We start from the raw sequence: 19,520 nt of genomic DNA on the forward strand, positions 1-19,520 counted from the left end.
GAAGAATACAGTACACATTTATTGTTTTATTAAAAGAGATCTCACACTTCTTGTCTGCTCCAGCTGCGTTGTGGCCAACAGTGAGCTGTACAGTGGCACCGGCTGCTACAGTCCAGAGTCCAGAGTTACGGTAGCTTCAGGGACCCTTATTTTGTGGGAGGTCTTATTTTTGGGGCGATGCCTTCTATTACAGCGAGAGGCAAAACTGTAAGTAGGTCTTATTTTGGGGGGATGTGTTATTTTCAGGTAAACAGGATATGTGTGCTCCATCTACAACACTGCCTTGTACACCGTCTTAATCCATTGAGAATGTTTACCCATTTGTAAAATGCTGATTTCTTCGGGACATTAATCTGGTAAACTTTACATAAATCATCTGTTTCAATATTCCTGTACCTAATATTGACGATAAACTTGATGTTTAATCTTCTTTCAGTTTTTGAATTCATGTTTGTCCTACAAAATTCTTTTAAAGTTGGTATCTTAATTTTTCTTAACAGTTTCATTTGTACTTTATCCACATGCCACACAACTCAATCACATTCTTCTACTTTTATAATTCACTGTCAGTGATTATACTCTTCCTGCTGTACAGCCACTACTGATACCTTTTCCAAATTATTCTACCACCACTGACATGCATCTTATTTTTCATAGTGCCTCCAGGTATATCTTATTCAGACATCTGATCACGAGTTAGAATTTTATTGTGCTACAATAAACATTTTAGAATCCACACATTTTTTAATATCACATTTTCCATACATTTTTGGGGGAAGAATTCCTCACATTAGATTTTTTTTTAGTCTTTGGAAGAGCTTAAGTGCCAAAGAACAAGCGTGTTTTCTGCTGATATGATTACTTTTTGAGTTTTTGTTCCTCTCCTTGGTTCCTTCGAAGTCTTAGATAAGACTGAACCTCTGAACAATTTCAACAAAGCCCAAGGGAAAGGCTTCCTCACGTTTTTATATTCATACAGCCATTCTCTACTGTGGGTCCTAATACGTCTATTGAAGTGTAAGGCCCTAATACATTCAAAGAACCTCTCTTCAGTGTGAATTCTGACGTTCCGTGGCATCTCTCACCCTCATAGGTCCTCCTCCCTGTGAGTTATTATCTAACTGCTCTGGAGTGAGGGGAATGGAGTCTTTGGAACATTTGTGCTGATAGATGTGGTAACTACTATTATGTCTAGTTAGATCAGAGGCTTCACAGGAGACCCTCCCCCCAGACTCCTTGCATTACTAGGACTTCTCTCCTCGGGGAGAGAAGTGTATGTGAGTGTGGACGTTTGAGGTACCACAGGCCTTCCCACTTTGCTTACACTCCTCAAGTCTCTCCTCTAGGTGAGCACTTCTGAGATGTCTCGTGAGATTTGAGGCTTCACTAAAGGCCTTCCCACATGCCTTACAGTCATACGGCCTCTCTCCACTGTGCGTTCTTAAGTGCGTGCGAAGATTTGAAGAACAACTAAAGGCTTTCCCACATTCCTTACACTCATAGGGCTTCTCTCCACTGTGGGTTCTGATATGTTTCGTGAGGGTGGAGGGATCACTGAACGATTTCCCACACTCCTTACATTCATAGGGCCTCTCTCCACTGTGAGTTTTCAAGTGAGTGCTGAGGTTTGAGGAAGAAGTAAAGGCTTTTCCACATTCCTTACATTCATAGGGCCTCTCTCCACTGTGGGTTCTGATATGTTTAGTGAGCGCTGAAGGATCACTAAAGGCTTTACCACATTCCTTACATTCATAGGGCTTCTCTCCACTGTGAGTCCTTATATGTTTAGTGAGAGTAGAGGAATCGCTAAATGCTTTCCCACATTCCTGACACTTATAGGGCCTCTCTCCACTGTGATTTCTTCTTATGTGGATAGTGAGATTTGAGCCTTGATTAAAGGCTTTTCCACATTCCTTACACTCATAGGGCCGTTCTCCACTGTGAGTTCTTATGTGAGTGGTGAGGTATGTGGAACACTTAAAGGCTTTCCCACACTGCTTACATTCATAAAGCCTCTGTTCCATGTGAGTTCTTCTGATATGGCGAGTGAGATTTAAGACTTCACTAAAGGCCTTCCCACAATGCTTACATACAAAGGGTCTCTCTCCACCAGGAGCTCTTATACGAGTGGTGAGGTGTGAGGAATAACTACAGGCTTTCCCAGATTCCTTACCTTTATAAAAGTTCTTGTGTGAAATGACTGATAATAGGCTGTAGGTTTTACTACATTCTTTAGGTTCGTTCCTATGACCTCTCACATGTGCCTCATATGATGAAAAACAGAAACATTTACCACATTTGGGACATTCATAAAGTTTCTTACTACTGAGTGATGTCACAGGAGCCTTAAACACAGAGATATCATTGAAGTCCGTCCCATAGGCCCTATATGTTTGGAGCAGGTTTCCATGAGGAGTTCTTACAGGAGTGGCTAGGGCGGGACACCTGAAGGCTTCTCCGCAATCCTTACATTGACAAATATTGCTCCCAGTGCCAGATGTGCTGCCTTCTTTATGCGATGGGTGATCTGTGGAGGATTTTCCACACTGGAAACATTCCAACGGATTTACTCCTGGAGGATGTCTGTTAAGCACAGTAAGGTTTGGAATCTGGCTGATGATTTCCCCACATTGATTGCCTTCTTTACTTTCAGAGAGGTTTTCTATTGCATCACGTCTGTTAGAAATAGAAGACATGCTTTTAGGAATTAGTTTTCATGTTTTATCACTACAAACACGGTAAATGCATGTGTTACATATATGAAATCATGCACTGGCACTGTTTTTCTGAAATATGTGACCATCTGATAATTGACACCAGGTGAACTATGTTTCAAATACTTGCTACAGCACTCACGTTTGAGACAATTTTGAATCCTTCCACACATACATTTACAATATCTTACATAGGTTATAATCCATGGAACCTTTTAAATACCAGGGCTTTTCAGAATAACCCCTCATACCACAAAATGAAAACTTGCCTGGATCTAAAATATCTTCACAGTCATTGCTATCTTACAGGTTACCTTCATACTTGCTGTTTCAATTCATCCGAGTGAAGGTCTTCTTACAATGTTATACCAGACACATTGGAAATTGTTCTGAGCAGTTTTATTATCTTGTATGAGTAACTCACCTCAAACATCCTCTTTGGATTTTATGCTCATCCTCAATCATGGAGGACCAAGTGTTATTCTTCATGAATTGCAGCATAATATGATCAATGAGTGACTTTTCTGCATCAGGAAGGTTTCCAGAGACTGATGTAATCATCCAAGTCGAGATTCATAATATGAAACAAAAAGAAAAGGCATTATTAGGGGGAAATGACTGCTGGACATAAGCAAAATTTACTAGGAAAGAAAATAGCGGGGGGAAAAACCTAGGAGAGCAAAGTAGAAAGAATGAGCTGGTCCTGCAGTTGTTACAAGTTGAGTTACTAATCACAAGGTCATAGTTCCAAACCAGCAGCCGCTCTGAGAGGGAAAGATGAGGCTATCTGCTCCCCTAAAGTTAGTCTCAGAAACCCACATGGTTACTTCCACCCTGTCCGGCAGGGTCACTACACTGGAAAGGACTGGATGGTAATGAGTTTGGGGTTTGTTAAGGACAAGGACAATGACCACAATATAAGGGATGTAAAGAGTTCTCAGAAATTGGAATGAAAAGACAGGAATTTCCCCACAATTTTTCACATGTCCTCTTGTACATATTTAACATTAAAAGAAGAAAAAATCTCTATGATCATTGGTATGCAATGATTGCTAACGTCAGCAAAGTAAGCTCAGTTATCTCTGAAGTTGTGTCGGCAACTCAAAACACTCTTTTTAGAAGAGTCAAGCAAACCCAACATGCACGGTGGGTATTCTGAAACTCGATTTCCTGGTGCTTCCCAACACACTGACCCTGGATGATTCTCATGTCCACCAATCTTGCTTCTCTGGAAAAACAAATGAGTGCAGCAGACATGGTGCTAATGGAAAACTCATGAGGGCAAACTGCAGAGGACAAACATTTCCCGAACACTGACCAAATAATTTACTGTCTAGGACCTCTGAAAAGGGACAGGTGTGAAGTCATTTGCAGGAAAATAATCCTGTGACTATAATAGTAAAGAGAGTCACAATAAGTTCCAATTCTACAAATGTATTAGTGCTGCAAAGCATTGAAGCTAATGCTTACGCGGTTATGGTGTTTAGAGAGAATGAGGACTTTAACAAATACACGGGAAATGAGACCACTTTTAAGCATCGACAGCTTTATGTTCCTGGGGAAGCCGGGATACGTGAGCTCCACAGACCAAGAGGGCATGTCTGTTTCATTTAATAATGCATTCCCATTTTACAACACAAATGCTAACAAGTAAAATATTTTCATTTACTTTGGAAGAAATGAAAAAGATGCTACTCTTACCCACTGTTTCCAGGTTTTTGAAGGTTTCCATCATCACATCTCTGTAGAGTTTCCTCTGAGTGAAATCCAGCAAAGCCCACTCTTCCTGGCTAAAGACCACTGCCACATCCTCAATGACCATTGAACCCTAAAGTATCGCAAACATTTGGATAAGTAACATGTTGAGAAGGAAAGCAAAGTACTACAATGTATAGATGAACAAAGGGTGAGTTGGATAAGTCTAAGGTACTAGAAATCCACCGATTTGTCACAAGGTTCTGTGTTCTACGTAAGTATCATAACCATCAGCTTCAGTCCTCCACGAACTATATTCACTTCCTCACGGGTTGCACTTTGTCTGAGACTTACAACACCCAAAATAACCAAATGTAGTCTATTCTCCTCTCAATATGCTCATAAAATCATCAAGAATAAGTAGTCTATTTGCTCTAAAAATCATCAAGCATAACAGAGGTTAGAAATGCTCTCATTCAAGCTTCTCTGTGAAAGAAAAATTACTCAGTCAGTAAGATAGCCAGACAACTAAACAAAATATACAGCATAAAATGAAGGCAAGAGGAAGTATTCACAAGTGGCAGAAACAGCACAATACATTGTTTACTTTTGCCTCCACAGGAATGAGAAAACCAGGAGTCCATACAACACACTGGAAACCCTGAGCTAGTCATTTTCTTCACAACACTAGGGGAAGAGAAGGTAGCAGATGCATCTGCTGATGAATTTTATATTTCAATTACCTAGTTTTTTAAAAAACATTTTATTAGGGGCTCATACAACTCTTATCACAATCCATACATATACATACATCAATTGCATAAAGCACATCTGTACATTCTTTGCCCTAATCATTTTCAAAGCATAAGGGAGGGGGGAGCGAGGAGGGAGGGGGAAAAAAAGAGTACCTGATGCAAAGGGTTTAAGTGGAGAGCAAATTACCTAGTTTTAAAAAATGAACTTTCCCATCTTCCTCTTCACTTTCACACAGAGACACAATGGTAAGTACAGTTTATAGGAGCTCAGGTGTGAAACACATGAGAACCCAGATCTTTTTACAATCGCCAATCCAAGACCTGATACAACTTCACAGCAACTATTACTGACTGCTCCCAGAACAAACAGAAGCCCACATACCCTCACAAAGTTCCATGTTCTTACAGGACAAAGAGCACTGTCTATTCAAAAGGAAGAATTACAATATTCCTGTATTTGTTGGCTAAGAGAAGGTTCCCATTTTTAATGGCTGTAAAACATGGTAAACATAATCAATGTCACCAAATTAAAAGTATGAATATTTTTAAACTAACAGTTGTTTTGTTATATGCACTTCCAACTATAAAGAGAAAATTCGTCTTTAAGTAAGTTAAAGTATAGATGGTTTGCTTGTTAAGTTGCCAGTGAACCTAGGAAACAGACTTACTAAAAAGTTCTTACATTTTCAGCTCCTGGAAGGCACCTAATCTGGTGTCAATTTAAGGATTAAGAGTGTCGGGGTGGAGTCTAGGCTGTCAATCTGGAGATAGCCAATGAGACTTCTGTGTGTGCATGGCCTTCTCCTGAGAATTCTGGGAAATCTGGTACTTCCTCCTTGGAGGCAGAAGACACCCCCCTCTCTCTGCTACTCCCTGGGTACCTTGCAGAAGACAAGCCACATGGACACAATCAGACCTTGGAAGCCAGAGAAGCCACAGAGAGACCCCTGCCAGTGCTGAGATGTTCCCAATGAAACTATATCCAAAGACTTTCTACCCATGGGCCTGTGAGCTTCTGCATTCGACGTCATTGCATGTGTTTCGTGAGTCTGAAGAGAACTTTATAAATTGATATCAGAAATATGGGCTAATATCAGACTCATGCACTTGATCTGTCCTGGGCTGGGATGTTTTCTCGATGTTCAATTGCTCTTGTATATTAATCTCTTTCTTATACATATGTGTGTGTCCATGGATTTGTTTCCCTAGTCCACCCAGACTCACACAGTGACTATCTGAAACTTGACATGACACTCCCTGATCTATGAGAGTGATTTCTGAAAAATAGCCTCACTGGCTTCCTTACAAGGTCAGAGTAAAGGCTGCTAGGGTAAACAATGGGTAAAAAACACAGCAGCTCGAAATGGGGACGATGGCTCTTGCCAGGGAGCAAGTGGAGGGAGCCATATCATCCCTAATGAACCCTCACTTGATAAATGTATGCTGGCATGAATGTCATAGCATCTTCAGTACTGCAGCAACAAGTTCTGAAAAGTCTGACAAAGTGTTTTAACAAACTGGATTATTTCTATGTGATGATGCTAATAAGCAGATACTATTTCAAACAACTCATCTTTGAGTAAAGTTGGAAACAATCAATCATGTGCATGGCTAAGGCAGGATCTAACTACAGATCAATTTGCCTTTGAAGTTCCTGGTGATGATGTTTCTTTTTTTTTTTTTTGTCCTTTTTGTTTTGTTTTGAAATCGTTTTATTGGGGGCTCATACAACTCTTATCACAATCCATACATCCATCGTGTGTCAAGCACATCTGTACATTTGTTGCCATCATCATTCTCAAGACATTTGCTTTCTACTTGAGCCCTTGGTCTCAGCTCCTCATTTTCCCCCTCCCTCCCTGCTTCCAACCCTTGATAATTTATAAATTATTATTTTGTCATATCTTACACTGTCTGATGTCTCCCTTTACCCACTTTTCTGTTGTCCGTCCCCCAGGGAGGAGGGTCACATGTAGGTCCTTGTAATCAGTTCCCCCTTTCCAACCCACCTTCCTTTTACCCTCCCAGTATCGCCACTCACACCACTGGTGCTGAAGGGATCGTCCGCCCTGGGTTCCCTTGTTTTCAGTTTCTACCTGTACCAGTGTGCATCCTCTGGTCTAGCCAGACTTGCAAGGTAGAATTGGGCTCATAAAAGTGGGGTGGTGGTGGTGGTGAGAGGAAGCATTTAGGAACTAGAGGAAAGTTGTATTTTTCATCGTTGTTACATCACACCTTGACTGGCTGGTCTCCTCCCGAGACCCTTCTGTAAAGGGATGTCCAGTGGTCTACAAATGGGCTTTGGTTCTCCACTCCGCACTACCCCTCTCATTGACTGTGGTAAGATATTTTTTGTTCTGATTATGCCTGATACCTGATCCCTTCTACACCTCATGATCGCATGGGCTGGCGTGCTTCTTCCATGTGGGCTTTGTTGCTTCTGGGCTAGATGGCCACTTGTTTATCTTCAAGCCTTTAAGCCTCTATCTTTTAATAGCCAGGCACCATCAGCTTTCTTTGCCACATTTGCTTATGTACCCGTTTGTCTTCGGCAATTGTATTGGGGAGGTGAGCATCATAGAATGCCAATTTAATAGAAGAATGTATTCTTGCATTGAGGGAATACTTGAGTGGAGGTCCAATGTCCATCTGCTACCTTAATACTAAACCTATAAATATATGCACATAAATATAGTTCCCCATCCTCATATATAAATATATTTGTATATGTACATGTCTTTATCTAGACCTCTAGAAATGCCCTTTGCCTCCCAGCTCTTTTCTCTATTTCCCTAGACTTTCCTCCTGTACCACTCTCATGCTCAGTCCCCACCAGGGTTTCAGCAGTTCCTCTTGGTTATATTACCTTTGATCATGTCCTACCAGGCCTTCCACACCCTCCTCACCACCAATTTGGATCAGTTGTTGTTCCCTTGTCCCTGGGTTTGTTAACACCACTTCCTTTCCCCCCACCCCCCCCTCCCATGTCCCCCCGGAACTGTCGGTCCTGTTGTTTTCTCCTCCAGATTGTTCATCCAGTCTATCTTATTTAGACAGACATGCAGAGATAATAACATGCACAAAAACAAGACAGAGCAAAACCAAGCAACAATATAAAACAACAACAAACATAACTACAAGAAAGATAAGCTTGTAGTTAGTTCAAGGATTGTTTGTTGGCCTTTAGGAGTGTTTTCCAGTCCAGTCTGTTGGGGCACCACGCCCTGGCCCCAAAGTCCACCTTCACCATTCCCTGGAGACCTCGCTGCTCCATTCCCTTGCTGTTCTGTTGCACCCCCTTAGTGTTTGCCTCGGTGTGGCGGGATCAGATTGGGTGCAATTCCCACACTGTGTCTCTGGTGTTGACCCCTGTAGGCTTAGGGGTCAGTGAGGGGCGTCATGTCTCATAGTGGGGCCGGCCATGTGGTCCTCTTTGTGGACTGGCTGCTCTAATCGGGAATATCGTCCTCAAGGCCTGGTGGGCCAGATGTGCTCCACTCTCTCCTCCTCCCCCTTCATCTGCTCCCGTGTGCTCCAATCAGACCTGTCCCTCTCCCAGAGCTGCAGATTCAATGCTGTTCTTTGAAATCAATTCTTCTGGGGGGAGATAATGTATCTTCACATAGGGATACAGTGCTGCTCTTCTGGCTATTAGTCTACAATAATGCCGTGGATGCTCTAGAGCTTTTCTGGATACTAGGGAGAGGAGGCAAAGGAAACATCTCATTCAATTCAGAAAATCTGTAGTTAGTTCTCCTGGTAAATCCGTGTGTTTCAGAGAAAACTTCTCCCCTTCAGAAAATTCACTGTGCCTACATCTATTCATTAAAATTCATGTAGGTCACACTGACAGGCAGCCTGTCCCGTGTTGGTAGAGCAGACACAGCAGTGAAAAGAAGCGCCTGATGAGCATGGACTGGGAGCACGTTGAGAGGGAACAGTACAGTCAGACACACACACACGCACACACACACACGCACGCACACGCACACCACACACACACACACACACACACACACACACACACACACACCACACACGAGGCTGCGCTGTCCAGAGAATCAAAACCAGCGACCCTCCTAGACGTATGAAACAGGGCATTATGTCGAGAAGTGATCTTCTCTCAAGAAGGCCTCCCAGGCCAGTTCAACGTGATCACATGGGTCATGTGCTTGCTGGAGCCCTCTGCAGACTCGGTAGCTGCAAGCCCAGAAAGGTGACAGGAGATGCACGAGATCCCAGGACAGTGGGTGCAGAGCTGCACGGACCCAAGGGTCGTGGAAACATGGCAGGGTCCCAGGAGCCCTCGAGTGGGAGGCCCACATGAGACACGGACAGCGACCCAGCAAGCAGGACACAGGGCCAAAGAGAGAGGAGAGGGGTCCCCAAGTTTCTCCCTCCAGGAGGTTTTCATCACACTGTGTCCTGACTGACAGGTTGGGCTTCACTCACCCCACCCCACCCACAAGTGCCAGTCGACATAAAATCTACTTGCCACACACAGGCAGCTAAAAAGCATTGCTAATTCAAATGGACTTGCAACTGCCAATGGACCAAAGGAACAGCCGTGTGCATGACAGGGAGACCAGAGCATCAGATGGTGCCCAGCCAAGATGAACAACTGCTGGGGAAGGGATCACACGAGAAAGTCCTGAACAGAGTGGGTGAAAATACAGAAAATCATTTACAGTCAAAAGGAGAGAAGGCTTACTGGTCAAAAGAGACACTCGTGGAACCCTGCCCACGATGGCCCCTGCTCATCTTTCAGGTCTGGAAATGAACTCACACTCAGGTTTCATTTTTCAGAAAAACAAAGGCAGGTCTATAAGGGAATCAATAACACTAGTGAAGTACACAAACCTTAAGTGTGGACCACGTGAGATCAAATGGACCACGTTTATCCCAAAACAAAGTCCAGAAAAATTGGGTAAAGAAGAAAAGTGGACATAGAAAACACAGGAAGAACATGGGATACGTGATATTGCATTGTGGGGAATGTTATCCAACACATGATACAAAATGTAGACGAATTGGTGAATGGAAATAACAGCAATCAGAAGTGTATAGATATAGTTGAAGGACATGTTGAGAAATAGAACTTGTATCCATTGATCATTTAAAAAAATAAAGGTTTCTATGATTTTTAAATAATAATCTTTGCCTTACATTCTTATATATTGTGCCTATACACACACATACACACACATCTTGCGTTTGTATTTGGTATAAGCACAGTGTGCTTTCAGCAATACTGACATTTTCACACTATGTACTTGAGGTAACAATGAGAAAGTTAGACAATTAATGACATACGAAACCATAGATTGTAGAAGTTCAGAGAACATAACAAAAGATAAATACCAAAAAATCTACATCTAAAAATCTTCAAAAAGCACAAATAAGAAGAGAGAACAGGGGTGTGTGGAATCACCTTCCTACTGAAGAACACGATTAAGAATTGTGGCAAACTTTTCATAAGAAACCATGCAAGCACGAAAGTACAAATTAAAATATGGAAGTTGAGTGACAAATTAAAAATGTTTATTTAATGAATTTGCGTCCAAAAGGGAAGCGTGAGAAAGCACGACAACATGAAAAGAAGGGTGTGAAGGGCTGTGGTTTCCAGGCAGTAAATTCCTTAGCATGGCAATGATGGAGGCACATGGCCTTGTGGCTTCTACAACACAATTGGGGCAGGGGGCACCCTGGTGGCACTGGGGGTTAGGTATTGTGCTTCTAACTGCCTGTTAGGTGGTTCAAACACACCAGTTATTCCCCAAGGACTGTCTTCTCCCGTAAAGATTTACATTCTCAGAAACCCCAGTTAAGAGTCACGGTGCTTTAAAGGAAGATAATCCCAGAAGCAAATATACTTTGCTTCCAAATGAGGAGAGGCAGAAGCAGAGCACATCCTCTAGACTTCAGATCCCTTCGTAAAGAATCTCCCAGACCCGGGACACAGAGCTGCAGCACTGCAGACGGTGAGAAACAGTAGCAGCGGAACCAGGAGCATGAAACAAGGCAGACGATACCCAGTGCCCAACGCAGCACAGGCTAACGGGCATGCCAGCCAACAGAACAAGAGCATCCAGCCCCTTCGGCAGGAGACCTGCTGGTGGACAGGGGCAGGTCAGAGTCCACCTCCGTGGGCTAACGAGTTTGCACCTCTTGCTTGAGCATGGGAATGTGAGGTTGAAGGCCAGATGAATTATTGTCCACAGACATGCTGAGAACCTAGCCTGGTGGAAGAACTGCATTCTGAGCCTTTCCTAATTCTGAATTGGAACCTGATATTTCTCTATTAAATCTCCGTAACTCAGAGCATGGTTTCGTGACCATTGCAATAACTCATCGAACCCATCAACGAATGAAGAGTGTGCTGGGTCAGAATGGAGTCAGACTGATAAGAAGGTGAGAGGGTGCAGGGGGGTTTGAGGTGCACCTCAGAAGCAGATGTCTGGGGCTGATGATCTATCTTGATTCTCTCGCTGACTCTTGTGAAGTAGGAGGAGGTGCAGTGCTCCGCTGCCATTTTAGAAGGGATTCTCTGCCACTGCGGGTGGCGGTGCAAAACAGTACAGCTGATGTGAAAGCGTCTGCCCAGCAGCTCCTCAAAAAAAGTTGCCTATAGAACCCAGTATGCCCCGGCACTTCAAAGCCTAGGCAAACACCCGGAAGAATTCAAATTCAAACATCAAACACAAATACATACCTCCACATTCACTGCAGTATTTTTCTTCTCCTTTTTATTTTTTATTTTTATATATTTTTTCTTCTGCTTAAAAATTTTTTTTATTATTCTGCTTTGAATCAAATCTTTATTGGGTAAATGCTATACAACATTTTTAACACTTAAAAATAAACTAAAAAAATTAGGTACTATGACCACCTGATTGCTCTCGATTCTTTTATCTTGATAATTATTACTTTTAAAAACTCTAAAGTTTAATTAGAAATCTTGGTTACACACTGCAAGTGGCAGTTCACTCGGATTGGGAGTGATCTAGTTAGAAGCGAGGCTGAGAGGGAATCCTGCGGTCGTCTCAATAAGAACAAGACCCAGGGCCCCGTCAGGTCCAGGCCTGAGGCTCCAGGCCAGAGAGCAAAGCAGCACCTCGGTTAAACCTCCCTTTAAGGGTCACAATGTGGCAGTAATTGAATGCACATCAATGGATGAACTGAATATTGCTTTTTCTAGAAAGAGAAATATAATCCTGATAGATGCTGGAAAATAGAGAAACTTCCAGAACATTATGTCAAGTGAAATGACTAAGACAACCTCCCTGCCACCATGGCGAGCGGCCTGGCAGCACAGTGTGGACGCCCGGCCAGTTTCCAGCAGGGGAAGTCCCATCTTTCCCCCGTGGAGCGCCTGATGGCTTCACACTGCAGACCTTGCAGCTCAGAACCCAACTAGTAAGCACTAGGCCATCAGGACTCCCGGTGAGGCGCAAGACGACAAGCCCATGTCTCTGAAACAGGCAGATGTGGAGTGTAACCTGGTCGAAAGCACCAACGCACAGCAGCACAACGGTCAAGGGTCTCCCTGGTTACCAAGCCTGGGGAATGGACACGCCTGCAGCTCGTATCTGACTGGTGTGACGACTGGGGAAAGGTCGTGACAACAGACGATGTAACAAATGTCACCACACTATCCTTAGTACCATTTCTAAGGCACTGTCAAATCACTGCGAGGCCTGGGCCCTGCGTCCACCGAACGTTGGGACTCTGAGTAGCCAAAGCTGTGGGACTGCGCCTGTGGATGAGCAGCATTCTTCTGGGGAGCCTGTAAGTAGGTTTGAAGCACCAGCACATTTTGGGTACTACTCAAGGGTTTAACTCTTGTTACCACACATTAAACTACACAAGCAAAATTTGTTGGCCAAATATGTCATTGTATATGTATATTTTTATAACGATGAAGAGATTGTTTTTTAAAAGGATAAAACATAATAAACCAGGATATTTTCCAACACAAAAAAATATGGAGGAAATTAGTGACACCAGAAATAGAACTTCCTTGCAAGAAATGGTAACAGAAGTTCCGAGGAGAGAAAACTATACGGATCAAACACTCATCTACATAAGAAAGGGGAGAGTATGAAAGAATAAGTAAATTCCATACAAAATCTTTTTCTCCTTCTGAAATGATCTAAAATGAAGACTTTGCTCAAAATTACAGTAGCAAAATCCTATGGTCTCTGCTCACTCATATAGGGTCAAAAGACCCCAGTTCTCTTCAGAACTCACCATCTTCCCTGCTCCACCTCCCGGAAGTCTGGGGAACCGGCCTGCAAGCCCGGCAGCCGCGCAGCACAGGGACGGCAGTGGACGCAGGCGCCCAGCGGACGCAGTAGATGGACAGGCCTTGTCCACACACGAGTCAGAGCAGCGGGAAGCCTTGCCTGTGTCTGACGATCTGCAGGGTGGTAGGGTCCAGGACCCCCGCTGGGATCCCTGCACCCACCGGAGACCTGGAATGGAGGAGACAGTGCCGAGTAAGGAGAGAGAGAGAGAGGTGTCTAGCTTGCTCCACCCTGAGCATGTTGGCAGCTCCAGGTTCCGGAGCGCAGCACACACCTGCGATCTTCATGCAGCTCCGCGTCTTCTTTATGACAACGCGATGGAGGCCCTGACTGATCCCGTGGCAGGAGAAGCAGCCAGGCCTGGGGCAGCGGGGAAATGTGAACCTGATTCCCCTCAGGTAGTGAGGGGTGCAATGATGAAGCTGCGGGCTCACCTATATAACTTTGTTCCACAAAGAGCAACAATCATAGACATTGGGATGAACTTACCAAGGTTCATTCGTTTGTACTTACGTGCCTTAAAACCCTTCTGGTGTACTTTCCAAAATGATGTGAAATGAACATTTACAGCCCTGTGATATGTGATTGGTAGTTTTCTTGTTGAGTTGGAAATTATCATTCCTTTCTTATCACCAAAGAGTTTTCTTCTCAAGCATGGCGCCAGCAGAAGCTAAGCTGTGTCTATTTTACAAATCAGCCAATCAGCAAACCTGTCATGGAATCGTTAAGCCATCCCTGAGCTCCCACCTACTGCCTCAGCTCCCACTACTTTGCACCACCCTGACTCTCACCCTCTCATCTGTCTCAGTGTAAATGCTTCCTCCTTTGCCATCTTTACACAAGGCTCCTGCCTGCAAACAGAAACCTCTTTTTAATATGGTCTCTCCAACAGAACTCTCAAAATTTAATTCACATCCTAAATTTCGATACTTACATCATGAGCTCCTTCATTACGTGGAACCTCCAGAACTGCTGATCAGAGAGCAAGCACATGTAACAAGATGCGGGTTGTTCGCACTGATGTTCAGACAGGTGAGGCGGTCACTGATAGAGCCATACACACGTAGCCTGGAAGCCAAGGAAGGAGCGCTCGTCCTGTCAACAGGCCCCGGTGGACTCTGCACCTTCACGCCGTCTTCCTGACCTACAGCCAACCTCCGGGTCTACGCCTCCTCATAGCTTTCTGCCACATGTCAATAACAACCTCCTGCCTCAAGTCATTCGATCAGGGTTGTCATTTCCAAAATCCGTTTGCAGCCCAGACACTGCTTAATGCCTGTCCCTGGCTGTCCCCTGGCCTCCAAAGAGCCATCAGCATCCTTCTAAATGACCTGCTGCCACTGCTGCCTCCAACCTGGCTCACAAACGCACCTCCATCGCCACCACCACCCAAACACGTGTTGCTTTCTCTGCTTCAAGTATCTCTGACTTTCATCAAAGGATTAATATTAGATTCTCTGCTGCCTCAGGGACTCATATTTTCCCCAACTGAAACGGCCTTCCATTGCCACCATACCACAAAATATCAACCCCGCAGAACTGTGCATTCAGCTACATAAAACAACTTTTCTGAATCCTCACTCAGTAATGTTGCCTTTCAAGCAGTCTCACCTGACTCATAATGACCCTACAAGAGAGAGACTAACTTCCTCCTGAGTTTTTGAGGCTGGAAATCTATCGAACCCGACTGGCTATGGGGCTAGAATCTACCAAGTGTCCTTTTAGCAGACCAAAGCTTAGCCCAGTGCGTCACTAGTGCTCCTTCAGAGGCAAATCAAGTCATGAAAAGCAAAAGGCAAAGGTCACATTCCATCTAAACTGCTTGTAGTCACGTCACAGAGGTCAATGTCAAGCTAAACTGGACTGACCTCTTGCTGAAACCTGAGAGACACTTCGCAACACAGAGAGGAGAACAAGTCACTGAGGGGCAGGAGGGGCATTCAGAAGAGGTGGCACTTGAAGTTAGACCTGGATTAAAAGACTGCCTGGGCTTCTAGTGACAAAAGGTTCTTCTCTGATTAGAAAAAACACATGGAACAAAGGCTGAAAGGGGAAACCTCATCTTTGAAAATGTTTCTTTTTTTAATCTCTGAAGAGCTTATTTATCTAACATGAAACCGAATCAACTCACTGCCATGAGTTGATGCTAACTCATGGCCGCCCCATCTGACAGAGGACAACTGGCTCTGTGGGTTTCTGAGACTGCCATTCTTCCTGGGAGGACGGGTGTGACAAATGTAAGTCAGAAAGCTAGACATAAGCTGGACCCCATAGGTGTTTTTTCTTTTTAAAAATCATTTTATTGGGGGCTCTTACAACATTCCATACATCAATTGATCAAGCATATTTGTACATTTTGCCATCATCATTTCCAAAACATTTTCTACTTGAGCCCTTGGTATAAGCTCCTCTTTTTCCCCTCCCTCCCCTACTCTCCCACCTTTGTGTATCCTTGATCAATTATATATTGTTATTTTGTATCTTACACTGCCCATTGTCTCCCTTCACCCACATTTCTGTTTTTCGCCCCCTTGGGAGGTGGCTATATATCCAATCTTGTGATGGGTTCCCCCTTTCTCACCCTGCCCCCTCCCTGACCATCCCCCCACCCTCATGATATCACTCCTCCCATGACGATGCCTGAGGGGTGACCCCGTAGGTCTTGAAAGCCAAAGTAAAATACACAGGTTTTCTTCTACGTGTGATTTGATAGCCTACTCTATTCACACTGAGGCACTACGCCTCCTCCTGCTGAGTGGAGATTACACCTAGCTGAGGTGAGGGACACAGAGCAAGTTCAGAGGCTGCTTCCAGAAGGTCCCCTCTCAGAGCAGCTTGCCTTAGTGCTCCTGGCCCAGTGAATGGATGCTGAAGCCACCCACTGGCTGGCAGAGCCACGTGAAAATGGAATTAACCGCTCAGGGGAGAATCTCAAAAGCTCTGTGTTGGGCATGTTGGGCACATAGTCACAGTCTACAGTGGGAAGGGTTTCAGGCGGAGTCCAGTTGGAACCCAGGAGCCCGCATCTCATCCTGTAGGCTGTTAACAGCGACCTGCCCAGGAAGAATCACCCGAGATCTCTGAAACAGACTCCAATCCCACTTCTGAAAGGAAGAGCACACCTGGCATGGATTAGGCATTTCACAATGCCATCTGCTATCGTGGTTGTAACCTGTTTAACTGCAGGTGGCCTACGGCCCATCATCGTTTCCCTCACTGTCGTCAAGCCCAACTTAGTGTAGCTTTTCCCTGCTCCCATTTCAGCCCTTATGGAATTAATTCTTGTTGTTATTCAGAGGCAAACGTGTTTAATGTACCCACAGATAATGGTGAGAATCCTCTCATTTACCGCAACTGACTGTGAATGGCTAACAGTAGTTCATTTCTATTAGTTGGTTAGCCAAAAGACATCTTGAGACTGTCCTACCCTTGTTGTTGTTGTTGTTTTCCGCAGGGCCAACAACTGCATACCTTGATTATCCTGAAACACGAGGTAATGTTAGAATGTATGTGCTCTCCGAATCGAGGAGTTCTACAGTAAAACCCATGGAATCTCCATCTCTTCTGAGAACACCTGCCTGTGCTGCTGACATCCCCGAGGTCATTCACCTGATAAGAAACCTGCCCCTTTCCCCCCCATCCCCCCCACCCCCGCTAGCTTGGAGTCAGCTTCTCCGTGGGAAGAACACTTGTCAGACCTAACAGGATGTCGTCTCAGGGGTAAAGTTTCGATTCTGAACTAGCAAAATCCAGTACTTCGGAGTACAGACTTACATTTGACAAGGGCTTCGGAGTCTGTGTTTGACTAATTTCTGGTAGGGGTCACAAGCAGGACGGTGAGAATGGGCTTCGGCTGCATCACTCCTTATCAATTAATTGACCTCAGAAACTAATATCAGGGGTGTCGATCAAGTTTATAGCTTGCAGGTAGGACTGTAAGCCACCACCGGTGATGTTGACACAGTTCCAGTCAGGTCTTGGTTACGGTGTCTCCTTTCCCCCACATGACTAATCAAAACTTTTAAGTGGTCTGGGAAAGTTTAAACTCTGAGTCTCTTTTCACACCTTTCTCCTGCGGCCCAAATCCTTACATAAGAGCCACGTCAAAATTTTCTTGATGAGTCAACCAGGATGCACTGTAGCACCAATGAAACACAGTAGTCCTCTGGTTCCCTGAGGTTTCCTCAGCAGCCACTATCATGACCCCAGTCCTACCTTTCAATTCTGGCTAGCCGGGCTAGACTGGAGCATGCACACAGGTACAGATAAGAGCTCATGACACACGGAATCAAGGTCAGATAATCAACTCAGGTACAGAAATGGGAGTAGCAATACCAGGAGGGTAGGTGGAAGGTGGGAAGTGGCAAGGGGAAGAAACTATGGGGGAAAGGAGACAACAGTCTGTGTAAGATATGAAAATAATAATTTATAACTTACTAAGGGGTCACGAGGGTGGGAGGAGGGAGGGAAGGTAAAAAGAGGAGCTGATCCCAAGGGCTCAAGTAAAAAGTGTTTAGAAAATAATGATGGCAACATGTGTACAAATATGCTTTATAAAATTGATGTATGGATTGTTATAAGAGCTGTAAGAACCCCCAAGAAAATGATCTTTAAAAACAAGTTTTAAAATGGAGTGGTGATGATTGTACAACTCATTTTAATATGAATGAGCTGACGGGTCATATGATATGTGAATTAAATGCCAATAAAGCTTAATAAATAAACAAAAAAACTTAATAATTTTTTTTTAATTTCCTTCCTCGCATGGATGTCCTCCACATCCTGACTTGAGAGAGGAGAGTGGCCTTCTCAGTTTGGGCGCTGCTAGCAAGTCTGATACCCAGACCATAGGACACGGGTCCGGAGAACCTTTTGGGGAGTGGGAGGTAAAGAACAAGCTTAATTCACCAAACACTGACCCATCATGAAGGGATTCAACTCAATCAAGCAGGTTTGCTCCCAATAGGCTGTGAATTTCTCCTGGACCACTTGGACTTTCTACGACGCTCCTAGCTCACAGTGCTGCGTGGTGAATGAAAGGCAGGGTGGCATATCCAGCACTTCCTGGGGCCTGGGCCCTCCGGGACGGGCATGGCCATGGCCGCACCCCGGGCTCGGGCATTGGAAGTTGTGAGGACAGGGCCGGGCCGGGCGGTGTTCAGTTGTGCTGTGCACAGAGGGGTGTTATGGGGTGGAACCCACTGGACGGCACCTAGCGACAAGGGCAGTCCACCTGCAATAGCTTCCGAGGCGTTAAGTACACGCCCCGGCGAAGGATGAAGACTTCGGTGTCCCAGAGGGTGAGGGGGTGAGGGTGAGGGTGTGGCGGGGGCCTGACGGATGAATGGAGCGTGCTTTCCGTTCTGCGCTGGCGTTTTTGTTCTGTGTGAGGGACGCGGTGGCAGCAGGCCGAAGGGCGGCGACTAGACAAGGAGACAAAGGGCGCCCGGCGCGCGGGGTCGGGGCGTCTGGGGGCGCCGGCCCTGCCTGTCTCCCCCAGGCCCCCTGGGACGCCCTCTGCCCGCGAGCGCGCGCTCTTACCTGGGGACGCCCCGAGCGCGCGGCTGCACCCACCTCGGCGCCCCGCGACGGCTGCGCCCGGGCCCGGGGTCTCCCGGGGAGGGGGCGCCCGAGGCTCGTCCCCGAGGGAGAGGGACCAGTGAGCAAGAGAGAGGACAGAGGGGCGGCGGCGCCCTGACCGCGGGCGGGTGGGCGCGGAGGGACGGAACCGCGAGCGTGGACGGTGCCCGCCCGGACAGAAGCAGAGGAGGCACACGGCACTTCCGGTTCGGCACTTCCGGCCCGGCGCGCTACTTGCGCAGCGGGAAGGGTCCGGGCTGCACTCCTTGCTCGCCGCCGCCGCCGGGTCTCAGGGCTGCTCCTCCATCGCCCTTCGCTCCTCTGCAGAGAAGTAGCGTTTCTTTAGCGTAATGATGAGCTGGAATGCGGACTCCAGTCATCAAAAGAAAGTTGCTCCTTTGTCTATTCGGTGTATATATACTGACCTTTGAAAATTAAGGAGATTTATTGGCTCAATTAAAGTGAAGCCC

At 45.4% G+C, this 19,520-nt stretch overlaps 1 protein-coding gene across 6 annotated transcripts; it reads right to left on the reverse strand.

Annotated features, from left to right (window-relative positions):
- Positions 1–689: 689 nt before the first annotated feature.
- On the reverse strand, positions 690–19,213 carry LOC142443078 (uncharacterized). 6 transcript variants are annotated; one of them, XM_075544682.1, is made up of 8 exons: positions 19,012–19,213; positions 14,405–14,538; positions 14,262–14,321; positions 13,745–14,151; positions 13,415–13,638; positions 4,416–4,542; positions 3,139–3,262; positions 690–2,676 (listed from the first exon to the last, which is right to left on the reverse strand). In XM_075544682.1, exons 4-8 carry the CDS (start codon positions 13,755–13,757, stop codon positions 1,245–1,247), a joined length of 1,920 nt encoding a protein of 639 aa, XP_075400797.1. In that variant the 5' UTR covers positions 13,758–14,151; positions 14,262–14,321; positions 14,405–14,538; positions 19,012–19,213; the 3' UTR covers positions 690–1,244. The 6 variants fall into 6 exon arrangements, with proteins under 6 accessions (XP_075400797.1, XP_075400800.1, XP_075400802.1 ...); XM_075544685.1 differs by lacking the exon at positions 14,262–14,321; XM_075544687.1 differs by lacking the exon at positions 19,012–19,213 and adding an exon at positions 18,390–18,979 and having other exon boundaries at positions 14,262–14,538.
- Between the last annotated feature and the right edge of the window lie 307 nt (positions 19,214–19,520).

This window comes from Tenrec ecaudatus, chromosome 1, assembly GCF_050624435.1.
Source record: "Tenrec ecaudatus isolate mTenEca1 chromosome 1, mTenEca1.hap1, whole genome shotgun sequence".
Lineage (NCBI taxonomy): Eukaryota > Metazoa > Chordata > Mammalia > Afrosoricida > Tenrecidae > Tenrec > Tenrec ecaudatus.

Bases quoted from the DNA above. Each gene is read 5' to 3' on its own strand.
- LOC142443078 (XM_075544685.1), bottom strand. The intron at 4,543-13,414 runs GTGAGTTCTGAA...GCGATACTTTAG, and splicing joins GAGGTGGAGCAGGGAAGATG to GGTTCAATGGTCATTGAGGA. The intron at 3,263-4,415 runs GTAAGAGTAGCA...TGATTACATCAG, and splicing joins CAAAAACCTGGAAACAGTGG to TCTCTGGAAACCTTCCTGAT.